This window comes from Heliangelus exortis, chromosome 18, assembly GCF_036169615.1.
Source record: "Heliangelus exortis chromosome 18, bHelExo1.hap1, whole genome shotgun sequence".
In the NCBI taxonomy this organism is placed as follows: Eukaryota; Metazoa; Chordata; class Aves; order Apodiformes; family Trochilidae; genus Heliangelus; species Heliangelus exortis.
In genome coordinates, this window is record NC_092439.1 from 14,551,895 (window position 1) to 14,564,278 (window position 12,384).

At 48.3% G+C, this 12,384-nt stretch overlaps 1 protein-coding gene across 4 annotated transcripts in view; it reads left to right on the plus strand.

Annotated features, from left to right (window-relative positions):
* Nucleotides 1-12,384, plus strand: part of TSPAN4 (tetraspanin 4) — a 405,186-nt gene that overhangs the window by 235,209 nt on the left and 157,593 nt on the right. For 3 of the 4 annotated variants that reach the window (XM_071761611.1, XM_071761610.1, XM_071761612.1), the window contains one exon: nt 2,504-2,583. In XM_071761611.1, coding sequence (XP_071617712.1) covers nt 2,521-2,583 — 63 coding nt within the window. In that variant the 5' untranslated portion in view covers nt 2,504-2,520. Of the gene's footprint in view, nt 1-1,986; nt 2,584-12,384 lie in introns of those variants that run through there. The other variant, XM_071761609.1, reaches the window with a different exon arrangement.

A 12,384-nucleotide genomic window follows, 5' to 3' on the forward strand; every position in this document is an offset into this window, starting at 1 on the left:
ACCCAGTTTTCCTTTTTACCATTTACCATGGAGCTTTGTGCACAGGCATCTCTTTGTACTGCCAGGGGACACAGAAAATATTTGAATCACTTTTGGGCTCCCATTGCCAAACTTTTCTAGTTGCCACACATACAAGGAAGAAGGTTGGAGGCAAAACTGTTTGGTGGGCAAAGTAAAAGGTGTTTTGGAAACTCAGACTGAGAACACAGCTGCTTTGCATGGCACCAGCTTTATATCCTAGGAAAGGAAGAGTCCTTTCTGGCAAGGAAAAGGAGAAAGGAAGAGTAGAAGAGTGACTCTGAGGTGGGTTTGTTCTTAGAGGTAGGGAAATTAAATAGTGGGAAAGTTGCAAGTCACCCAAAGTTGTTGAAACAGGTGGCACTGGAGTTCCTGCTCTTATGTTTTGTGCTCAAGTTCTTTCTCTCTAAAACTTCCACCAGGTGTACCCGACGTATTTATAGTTGTGGAAGAAGTTAAGGGACATAATTAGACTCCAGCTTTGCAATTTGTAAATTAAGAGAATTAGAGGGTGGTTTGCAAGGGTGAGCTGCTCAGGCTATGTGCAAAACCAGCTCATTTTACTTTTACTAATTTCTCCTTTAATTAATTGGTGACTGTAATTTTTGATTTGTGCTGAGACTGGCAAGATGCTTCATGCAAGAAACCTCTTTCCATCCCGATTAATTCTCTGCTGGGCCAAGCCTTTAAAAAATATTAGCCAGGCATGTTCTTGCTTAGCTCCAGGAGTTTGCCGTCAAAATCATGAGGCAGAGCTGAGAGAAGGGAGCTCAGCAGCAGCCCAGCCCCGTTTTACAGGTAAGGAGGCAGCACATCCGAGGTGAATTCCTCACAGGGAATTTGGGGTGAAGATTATAAACGAGCTTTGCTTTCCTGAGCGTTAATATTGTGATTACTACAGGTTCAGTCGGATTTTCTGAAAAACTTTGTGGCAGATTTGCAACTCTGGACATCCAGGGAGGGCAGGCAGATGTTGGGGAAGTGCTCCCAGCGTTGGGGCTGTGATGCTTATCAGTGAGGGGGGGGTAACCTGCTAGAGAAATGACCGAGCTGTGCATTTGGCTGAGTGCTGATTCCCTGGGACTGACCCAAGAGCTGCTGGATCTGCAGCGGAACGCAGGAGCCTTCCCGCCCGGGATCCGCAGCTTATTCCGCACGCCCCCTCCCCCCGCTCCCCAGAGCATCCCGCACGCTCAGGGAATCTCAGCGTGCTTTCCTTGCTTTTTCCCTTTTTAAAAGCAAAACACCCGCCAGGCCCCGGCTCCGGGCGGTTTCTCCGTACCTGAAGTTTGGGAGCGGGAGGGATCCGGGAGCGGGCAGAGCCCCGAGCCCCGCGCTGAGGCAGCGCCCGCCCCATCCCCGTCCCCGTCCCCATCCCGATACCGGGGGGGTGCTCGCTTCTTGCAAAGGGAAGGGGGGGATGCGGAGGGGATGCGGCAGGCGGGGTAGGGAGGGGCGTGCGGGGCGAGGCGGCTCCTTCTCCCTTTTCCCTTCTCCCTTTTTCTCCCGTCGGGGCGGGAGTTGCCGGGCCGGGGCGCGGCGATGCGGGCGGGCGGGGAGCGCGATTGGTGCGGAGCGGGGGGAGTGGCGGCCGCGCCGTGCAGGGGCTGCGGGTGCGGGGTGCGGGTCCGGGGGGGTGCGGGCTGAGGGCTGAGAGCTGCGCACCCGCTCCGGCCGCACCGAGGGGGATGCGGGGAGCGCTGAAGTGAGCCGGGAGGAGAGGATGCGGAGAGGAAGGAAGGGCCACGGGAGCTGCGTGGCGTTCGGATAATCCCCGCCTTGCTCGGCCCGCGGGTTGCCTTCTCTGCGGGCGGCATGCGGAGCTGCGGGGCTGTATGGCACTTGAGAGCGAAGCGAGGTCACGCTTCCTTTTTTTAAAATTAATTACAGCCTTGAGTACAGCATGTGTCCCTCGCTTTTTTTCCTCTCTGGCAGTGGGGTGGGCCGGGAGGGACAGTGGTGACAGCGGAGGCGATGTTTCCTTGTGCCGAAGTCTTTCCCATGTGGAAGCACCCAGCTCCATAACTCCGGGCCGGGCAGACTTCAGCACCCAAACTTTGCAGGACGCGAAACTCCCGGGCAGGATGGCGGACAGAAGAAGAGCTGGTGCAAAGCAGTAGGGGATTTTTTTTATAGAAAAGGAGGAGGAAAGCGAGCCAAACCTTCCACCCTCAGCACTGAGACCCGAGGATTGTCAGAGCAGCGGTGGTGACAGGAGGAGCTGAAGCCACCATGCGCAGGTCCAGCACTGATGAGTCGCCCTATCACAGGAGCCCTTCCCTGGACAGCAAGGATTACAGCTTCCCAAATGGCACCTTCCCTCGCTACAGCACCATGTATGGTGGCCAGTGTGGAGCTGCCAGCAACTCTTTTTTTGGATTCCACACCAACCCAGGCCCCAAGGCCACCAAGGCTAAGTACACGTCCCCCAAGGGAAACAAGTACGTTGTCTTTTACCTGGATCTCTCGTTTATTTTTCTCCTAGAACTGAAGAGGTGCAGCATGGCTCACAACTGCCTGCAGTGTATCAAGTACCTCATGTTTGTCTTCAACCTCCTCTTCTGGGTGAGTACGTGTTGGGAACAGCGAGACCCCTGCGTTTCTCTCTGCTTACTGAGGTGGAATGGGAACTTGTTGCTGCTTGTAAACTTGGAAGTTGTAAACTTGGAACTGGGGCAAACTGGTGCCCGGGCTCCCCTGTCTGTGGGATGCTTTACTGGTGTGGGCAACACCTGCTGGGGGTTCCCTTCACCCTCTCATTTCCTTGCCTTCAGCTGTGTTTCAAAAGTGAGAGAAGGCAAAAGAGTGTACAGAGAGAGGCCAGGGCTGTGAATGCCTCCATCACTGTGTCCCAGCTCCTCTTGGTGCCCTGGGCTTGCATTTTCATGTGTAGAGATCCTTAGAAACCCTTAGAAATCCTGTGTAGTCTTAGAGAGATCACTGAGGCCATTGGGGATTTGAAGGCTGAGCACGTGCTTCCATCCATCACTGTGCCCTGGGTGGCACATGTGGCACATCACAACATTCAAGGCTTTATTGAGAATCTCCAGGTGATAAATAAATAAATAAATAAATATATGTATATAAAGGCACTCTGTGCCAGTCAGTGATGGGTCCTCCCATTTCCCTATTGGCATTTCCTCCTGGAGACATCCATGGCTCTGAAGGGTGGGAGGAGACCAGAGCTCTCTCCTCCCTTCTTCTAGAGCTGCAACTCTGGGGCAGGACCTCAAACCCTTCTGAGGGATGTGTATGGCAGAGGAGACTGTGACAGGACACATGGGTGTGCATTTCTGCAGCCTCTTTGATCAACGAGGTGGCTGCCAACAGCAGGGTGATGGGGACATTTTAGTGCCATGAAACAGAGCAGGGTGATGGGGACATTTCAGTGCCATGAAACAGAGCAGGGTGATGGGGACATTTCAGTGCCATGGAATGGAGCAGGGTGATGGGGACATTTCAGTGCCATGGAATGGAGCAGGGTGATGGGGACATTTCAGTGTCATGGAGTGGAGCAGGGTGATGGGGACATTTCAGTGCCATGAAACAGAGCAGGGTGATGGGGACATTTCAGTGCCATGGAGTGGAACACGGGCTGCAGATGGAGACTTAAAGAAGCTCTGTGTGTGAGGGGGTCCAGGTTACAACTGCTGATTGTCCTGGAAAAAAGGAGTAGCATGATTGCCAGGGGAGGAAGTGATTCCTGGTTCAGTGTCCTGTCAGGGCTCCTATGTGGGAGGGTCTGTCACAGCATCCTCAGGAGGTGCCTTTAAGTGCCTTGTTCAATGCCTCCTTCTTCCTGAGTGTTTCATTAAGATGCTGAGGGAAAGAGGAGGGGCTGTGAATTACACCACTCCTGGCCTGATATTTAAGGAGGAGAGGGTGTGTGTTTGCAGTGAGATGCTGCTGTGTCCTTGCTGGTGATTGTGTGTAGCTCACAAATTGTCCTGGAGCTACAGGGAGGGCTGTGAGCTGGAAAGAGCTCTTCTCCTGTCTGTGTAGAGCTGGTTAAAGCCAGACATGCTGCAGTGCTGGTGCAGGCAACTTCTGCTGACCTGAGCCATCCCAAGGAGTCCTTACACACCAGTGGAAACCCACTGAACGGGCACAGGACTAACCAGGACATGCTGGTAAAAAGAGTGCTTGGTAAGGCTGCAGTCTGTCCTTCAAATCCCACTCTGGTTGCTCCTGCAATCCTAAATACTGTCCAATAGTTATTGCAGCTTTCTCCTGACCTGTCTTAAAAAAAACCAAGAAACCCAAATACTGTCTTTCTTGCCCTTCTAAGCCTTGTATTGCCCCTGCTCAAAATGACAGCAGAGGCAGCTGGTTGAAGTGTGTGCTAGAGAAATGCAATAGGAAGCTGGCATTACGAGCTCTTTCCAGGACTCTGCATGGCACTGCCATGAGGATGCTCACAGCTTTCTGATTCCTTTTACACTTCTCATCTCTCACTGAGGTGTGTGAGGTACTGCTGCAAGTAATGGATGTGTCTTTACAAACACAAAGTGGCATATAATAATATATCTTTGGCGTGCTTTTCAGTAAGAAAGCCTTAATCCTTTGAGAGAGGAGGAAAGGTTTTTGTCTTTCCCCTGAAAGCACCAAAGCTGTTCTCAGATGCTTGGAGGAGGGGAAAAGACAGGGGTCCCGAAGAGAGAATAACCAAATGCCAATTGGGATCTTTGTGAACGTGAGCAGGAGGGGTGGGTGGTGTGGAATATTGCAGCACAAATTCTGTTTTGTTTGCCTCTCACATGCTCCCTGCACAGCAGGAGTGATGGATGATGGCCGTGTCCAAATGAGGTTTGCACAGCAGGTACTTAGAGGAGATGCAGCTCCTCACCTTATCACTGTGGAGAAAGTAACTAAAAAGAGATTATTGCAAAAAGTACTGGCTTCAGCTGCCCTATCTTTAGTAAAAGCAGAAAAAAATTGCAAAAATTTGCCAGTTCTAGTGATCCTGGGAATGATGACAGGTTGATGATGTTGCTGTTTTGCTTTTAAAGTTGTTGTCAGTTATCTGTCATGGTTTGCTTGGAATAAAAGCAGAAGCATCTCTGCAAGAAGAGAGGATTGCTCTTTGCAAACGTGCTCACCCAAGTTTTATTCTCTCCACCTTTCTCTAGGTAAGGGGTTGGTGCCAGATGAGAGGAAGTAGGAGGTGAATTGTTTGTTTCATGCTTTGACCTCCAAATCAAACCTGCAGTTCCTGTTACATGTCCAGAGAGCAGGCATTGCATCAAATCAATTAAATGGCTACTATAGATTGTTCCTGCTTTTTGTTCTCTTTTGAGCAAATCCTTTGTTTTCTTTCAGAAATCATGTTATAGTTCTTTTCTCCCTGTTCCTTTTCATTATCACCATTCCATTTTGGGCATCCCTACAGCCTCTTTCAGCTATCTTTCCCACAGCAAGGGAGAAAAAATAGTTCTCAGCCTGTGCATCCCTGGTGGATGCTGCATTTTTGAGGAAAAGCCCTTTTTCTTGTAACTCTGGTGAATTTATGGGAAGCAAAATCTCAGAGGCCTTGATTATAAATGTTCCTGGCAAGTTTTATTGGATTAGGTGCTGTGCTTGTGCTGTAAAATTTTTAAAAGCTGTCATATAACTGTGAAAACAAATTTCTCCCCTTTCTGCCAACTGAAGGGAACACAAAGCTCCTTCACCAGTGTCAGAGGCTGTGAGTGGGGGTGCTGGATCAATCTCTTGGTAGAGCAGACCAGCAGCTTTTAATGGAGAGAGAAAAACCTGACAGGCTAAGAATAGCTCTTTTCTCCCCCATGAGCCCTGCACAAAGTGCTTCTGGTGCATTTGGGGTTCCTCTGGGGTATTGAGGTGCTGGAACAGGGAGAGAACCTCAGTTCTGGCTGGGAATTGCCATTCAGAGGCCATTCCCTGGAATATTGCCAGGTGCAGAGGAGCTGTCATTGCATCACTGCCCTGGTTTGTAAGCTCCCAAAATAACTTCTGTCACCTGCTACAAGATACTTGCCTGACTTCATTCATTTTTCTGGGCTTTGATTTCCCTCTGTTGAATTGCTGAGCCCTTAAGACTAAAGATCACCTCAGATGACTGCAAACCAGAATGGTTTTTTATTTCATAATGAGGTATTTGTATTTTCGCTGGGAAATACTCAGGGAAGAACATTTATTTTCCACATTCTGTATTCAAAACGTCCCGGATTTCTTTATGACAGTCAGTAAAATGAACCATTTTCTTGTTTAGCTTTGTTATTAAAAAAGGTGGCACTCTCACAGGTCTTAGGAGATACCCTAAGGAAAGAAAAATTTCATCTCCTTCATCCCCCCTTGGCTTACCCCAGTGCTTATTCCAGCTTCCTTTGACTTCTCCCAAAGCTTCAGGACTCAAAAAAGGAAATGCACAGAACTGTACTTGTGTTTCCACTGGCTCTTGCTTTCCTTAAGAGATCCAGTGCTCCCAGTCCTAGCTGGGCTGGTACTGATTTGCCCATCACATAGCAGAATACCCTAATCTGACCCTTCAGATGATGCTTTAACCAACAGAGACATTCAGCAAAGCACAGAATTTGCAAGATGCTGGTGTTAGAGGAGTAGTTACAGAGAGCAGACAGCAACAAAAAGAAAGGAAGTTTATTACTTACCAAACTTACCATTAATAATTTCTATGCATGTGTCTTCTTCATTCTAAAAGCACACTGAAGTTTTTAAAGGAGTCCAAAGTCTTCAGAATTCCATGGAAAAGCTAATGCCAGTGAGCAGGCTCCCAAAGAGCCAGGGGAATAATATCCTGTAGCTGTGAAAATGTGGGAGCTGGCAGCTCTGCTCTCTGCTTTCCTGCCTAGAGAGATGGGGGAAGGCACCTGGATGTGTTTGGTCCAAATAAAATTCCCAGCTGATACAGCCAGAGTCTCAGGATGGTGGAGACACCAAGAGCAAACTTGAAAGGTATGGAAACAGAGAGCCAAGAAAGTGGCAGGTAGGATCTGTGTGAGAAAAACCTATTTAATTTAATTCCAGGGCTGAGCTGTGGGTCTCCTGCTCCAATGGCTCTGCTGCCATTGATGGTTTGGGGAGCCCAGTTTGGGAAGCCCAGATGAGCACTGGGGCCCCAGTGACACTGCCACCAGTCCATCTTTATCACTTGCATGTAACTGAAAAGAAGAAGTAATGAAAATAAGAAATCCCTCACTACTGGCATAATTTTCCTTCCTTTGCACTTCAGCTTCAGTGGCATAGGTTTGTAGAACTGGGCAAATATTTATATTTATGATATCTGTAATATACATATATTTATTTATTTATATTTATAGTATCTGGAAGACTGAGTGTGCAGGAAAAAAAAACCCAAACAGCTTGATCTGAAAATGCAAGTGGGTCTTTGGGTGGTTCTGGCCAAATTTGACCAGAGGGTGGAGGCAGAGGGGTTTCTCTTCAGTTCTTTGTGCCTCATCTGGGAACCATCTGATATTGGTGGAGCCTGAGAGCTGAGCCTGTTCTGAGAGCTGGGGAATTCTGTGAAGGAAACAGTTGATTCTGGTGAGTTGGACTCCTTGTCCTTCATCTGCATCCTCCATCAAATGAGCTCCATGGCTAAACCAGCCAAAAACTTGGCAGATTGGTTGTGGCTGGGGACAGCAGTCATCTTGCAGTTGCAGTTGGTGGAAAAACCTGACCAGCAGAGCAGTAAGGCATTTATTTCAAGAGCAAGCCCAGCATCTGATCCTTGGTTTTGGTGCATGTCCTCTCCTGGGCAATGCTGCCACTCAGCCCATGATGCTGCTGCTCTTCAGTCCCAGGCACATCACGTGGGTGGAAAAGTTGGGTTGTAAATAGTTCAGGCAGTGTATTTGGATATGTATAACACCTGGGTAATCAGTCACAAACAAAGATTTGATTAAGGAGCAATGCAGACTTTTCCTTCTGTCTAATTAAAACAGAACTTGACTCCAGAATGTCATTTTTTTCCCAGCTTCCTCCAAGTCTCAGATCCCCTTTGTTCCTTGTCTCCTCCAGGAACTGCTCAGCCTGACTGACATCTTCTCTTTGCCTCTGACTCTGTAAGGGCCCTCTGAGGATGTATTTTCAGGGAGCATTGTTCTTAAAGAAAGGAGAATCATTTGATGTGGGAATTAAAGACTACAAAGAAAAAAAAAAAAAATTACATTTCCCTGAGAAGCAGAACCTCCTGGGTTGGATTACCTGATGTCTGCTTTGCATGGGCACCATGCAGAGCTTTTCCTATGGTGGTGCCTTCCCTGTGGTCTCTTTCCTGGGTGGATGCTGATGTCCATAGGGATCATGCTGGAACCTTTCCTCCAGGTGAGGAGCTGGAGCCTCCTCTCCCAGTGAAGCCATTGCTAAAGGCTCCATTTGGTGCCTGAATGCCAGCTTCCTGCTGAATCCTTAGGGAGTTAAGGACTTTGGAAGGGTGCAGGCAGACTCCCAGGCTCTTGATGGGATGCTCAGCTAACACTGCTCCGTTCTGTCATTTTCTTTCCCTTCAGAAATCAGGTTCAGAAAGCTCTTAACAGATGAGAAAAGAAATTGCTGTAATTGTAGAGATATCTCTATAATAGGATCCCACCTTAAACTTTCTGGACTGCCAGGAAGCTGAAGAGGAGCCAGCAGTGTGCCCAGGTGGCCAAGAAGGCCAATGGCATCCTGGGCTGGCTCAGGAACAGCGTGGCCAGCAGGTCCAGGGAAGGGATTCTGCCCCTGTGCTCAGCTCTGGGGAGGCCACAGCTTGAGTCCTGTGTCCAGTTCTGGGCCCCTCAGCTCAGGAAGGAGATTGAGGTGCCGGAGCAGGTCCAGAGAAGAGCAAGGAGGCTGGGAAGGGATCCAGCACAAGTCCTGTGAGGAAGGGCTGAGGGAGCTGGGGGTGTTGAGGCTGGAGAAGAGGAGGCTCAGGGGAGACCTCATCACTCTCTACAACTCCCTGAAAGGAGGTTGGAGCCAGGGGGGGTTGGGCTCTGCTCCCAGGCAACTCTCAGCAAGACAAGAGGGCACAAGAGGTCTCAAGTTGTGCCAGGGGAGGTTTAGGTTGGACATTAGAAAGAATTTCTTTCTGGAGAGGGTGCTCAGCCATTGGAATGGGCTGCCCAGGGAAGGGGTGGATTCTCCATCCCTGGAGATATTTCAAAAGAGCCTGGATGTGGCACTCAGTGCCATGGGCTGGGAACCACGGGGGGAGTGGAGCAAGGGTTGGACTTGGTGAGCTCTGAGGTCCCTTCCAACCCAGCCCATTCTGTGACTCTATGCTTGCTGAGGACCAGTTTCTGCTCCTGACACTCACAATGGTCTCTTCATTGCTTCAGGTGCCTTTCCTAACATATTCAGACACTTTCTGGCCATGAGTACTGCCAAGCACCTTGCCTACTAAGTTCTTGTGTCAAGTATATCCACTGCACCTCATTCAAACTTACTGGAGGTACCAAAACTTAGGAAACCCATCAGTGGATGAAAAGGGGAATATGGTGTGAAGAATCTGCCCTTTTGAAGGCAATGAATGAAATGGCTGCAACCATTATTCCCCTGCTCTGGACAGTGACAGTGCCAGTGCCATCTCCTGCAGCCAGGCCTTTGAACTCGACAGTGGTACAAAAGGTAGATGAGGAAATTTCCATTTTTATTCCTCTTTCTCCTCCGTATCTTGGCTGGAAGATTTTTGAGCTCCAGTCAGTGCTTCCTTGCAGATGATTTCTCATCCTGATCAAAGTCAGGGTGACTGCCACAACGTGCCCTGTGTCACCTCCCAGTTCACTCTGCGTGGGTATCAGATCCTTTTCACCCACTTTGGGACTTTATTTTAGAATATGAACCTATTGGCCAGGGGGTTGTTTGCAACTCTACATCCACAGAGTTTCTAGAAGAATAAAATCCCACTCTGAGTTTGTCTCCAGGCACTGCTGTTTCAAATGTGACAGCTATTAATGCCACTGTGTGATTTATTTATTTAGAACCTAACTTTTGGCTAAGGTAACAAGTCTATAGCAGAGTTACTATATGAATAGTATGTATTATCGATATAAAATAAACCAGACACTTCTCTCTGGAATTTATAGTGTACAGTTAGGTCCAAAATGAAATGTGGAGTTGGATGAAATGAATTCTGCATATTCATGCAAATTGGAGACAGTAAATTGTATTTCTTCCTGCTGTCCTGTAATTGTCTCTTCAGGAAATGTTATCACAAGATGCAACAGAAGTAAATGAAGTTGAAATTGCAGCCTGTAATTAGACTGTCGTGCTGTAACACATCTTAAATCTGTCTTCAACAGGAAAAATAACACCCTCCAAAATCCCTCCCAAGCAGCTTTAAGTGTGAATGCATCCAGAGTCTTGTAATTTAACGTGATTCAGCTGAGCCTGGCACTAAAGATGCCACAGATAGGAAATAGTTTGGGTGAGACAGGAGGTTGATGTGCAAGGACAAGGGACCAGAAGGACTTAGCCTTGGAAGTCTTTGAACACAGACTTTTTGGTGATTTGTTGTTTGGGTTTTTTTCTCCTTGCTTTTCCAGGTTGCTCATTTAGCCCTCTCTGTTCTTTCTTTGGACACTGCACCTCTCTTTGTTCTCAGGTATTTTCAGTGTAATTCAGCAGCAGCTCTTGTGTCCTCTGATTCTTGGGGTCCCTTTGGGCTGTACCCTTTAATGATGCCTCTAAATCCAGATCATCTCCACTGAATCAAAGAATTTTCATGGTTGGAAAAGCCCTCAAAGGTCAATGTTTCCAACCTCAGGCCAGGGGAAAAAAGAAAACAATTTAAAAAATCCCCACCCCACTACAGCATGTGCTGAAGTGCCTCATCTACCCTTTTTTTAAATACCTCCAGGGATGGTGGTTCCCCCACCTGCATGACCAGCACTGACCAGTACCAGGTCTGGGAGCTGCCTGGTTACATCTCTGAGACAGACCCCAGGGAGGCAGCAGAATTCCCAGTGGGATAGGGCTGGCATGTAGGGCCCTCTGCTCCCCTCAGAAGGGAATCTCCTGTGGAAATCCCCCCCCTTTATTTTATACACAGCAGTCCTGATGTGTGGGACTGGCAGCCTCCCTCAGCAGGTCCCTGGGGGACCTTTCTCACCATCCTCATTTCCCTGATCTCCCAGTTCCAGAGCCCCATTCCCATTGTGTAGGGGCAACTGGGAAGGTGGGGAGGCTGGGAAGGGATTTTCCTGCTGGACCCTGTTTCCATTCACCCCTGGCTCTTAGAAGAGAGATCCCTGCTGGCTTGTTGCATCCTTACTTGGTCTGCACATGTTTCTGCTGGGCACCCTGTGCCATCACTGGTGATCTGCTCCTCTCACAAGCACCTTCATGCTTTCACCCCAATCCATCCTTGACAGGAAAATCCTGGTTACTGAAGCTTCCCTTTCCCCTCCAGCTGTGTTTTGTTTAAACTCCTCTGTGAGAACTCATCCACTGTGATGCTGGAAAGCACTCAGCTGATGGCCCTGGGATGCTGGTGGTTTCCTAGGGCTGATGCTGCTTCTGGTACATAACAATAAATCTCTGCTGGCTCCTGCTGAGTGCTTTTCCTCCCCAGCTTGTGTATTCCTTCATCTGAGGTGGTCAGGGAGGAACTTTTTTTCCCTAGGGATCATTCCTGACTGTCCCAATGGGTTCCATCTACTTAAGAGGCCTCTGTGCAGGACTTACAGAGGGAGAGAGGTTTCTTGCCTCTTTTTTTCTTGTTGTCTTGGCTCTCACTTGCAGTCATTAGTAGATGCTTTGTTGGTAAAATTGCCAAGTGTCTGCTTCTACTCTGTTGAAATAGACAAATAGACAGCTGTCCCTCCTCTGCACCTAATGGGATTTGGTTGGAGACTTGGAGAAAAAGGAAAAGTGCTGGGAGGGAGGGAAAACCCAACCAACCCCCTGCCCCGCATGCAGGTGTCAGCTTGTCAGCTCTGAGACTTTTTCCCTCTTGCAGTGAATATTTCCCTCTTGCAGAGCATATGTCTGATGTTCACAACCCCCAAACTTTGTAGCAAGAGGACTCTGGTGGGGAAAAAAAAAAATAGAAGGGGGAAAAAAAAAAGAAGGGAAAAAAAAAAAGGAGTAAAGAAAGAAAAAAAAGAAAAAAGAAAAAAAAGAAGAAAAAAAAAGACAACCTTGAAAGGTTTTGGCTGATCTTTCAGTGCAAAGAAAACAATTCAAGTGTGGGTGAGTCCATTCATTGTATTACAAGCAGGAATTGCTCCTTTCCAGGTTCCCATTGCTCCTTGTCTTCTGTCAGTGCTGGGAATTCTGTGACAGCATCACAGAACCACGGTGGGTTTTTAACAAGGTTTTTATGACTTCTGTAAACATCCCTGTTTTACACAGTCCCTGTGGGGTTTGCTTTTGACCCAGGGCTTGTGTGGATAAAGAAATTGG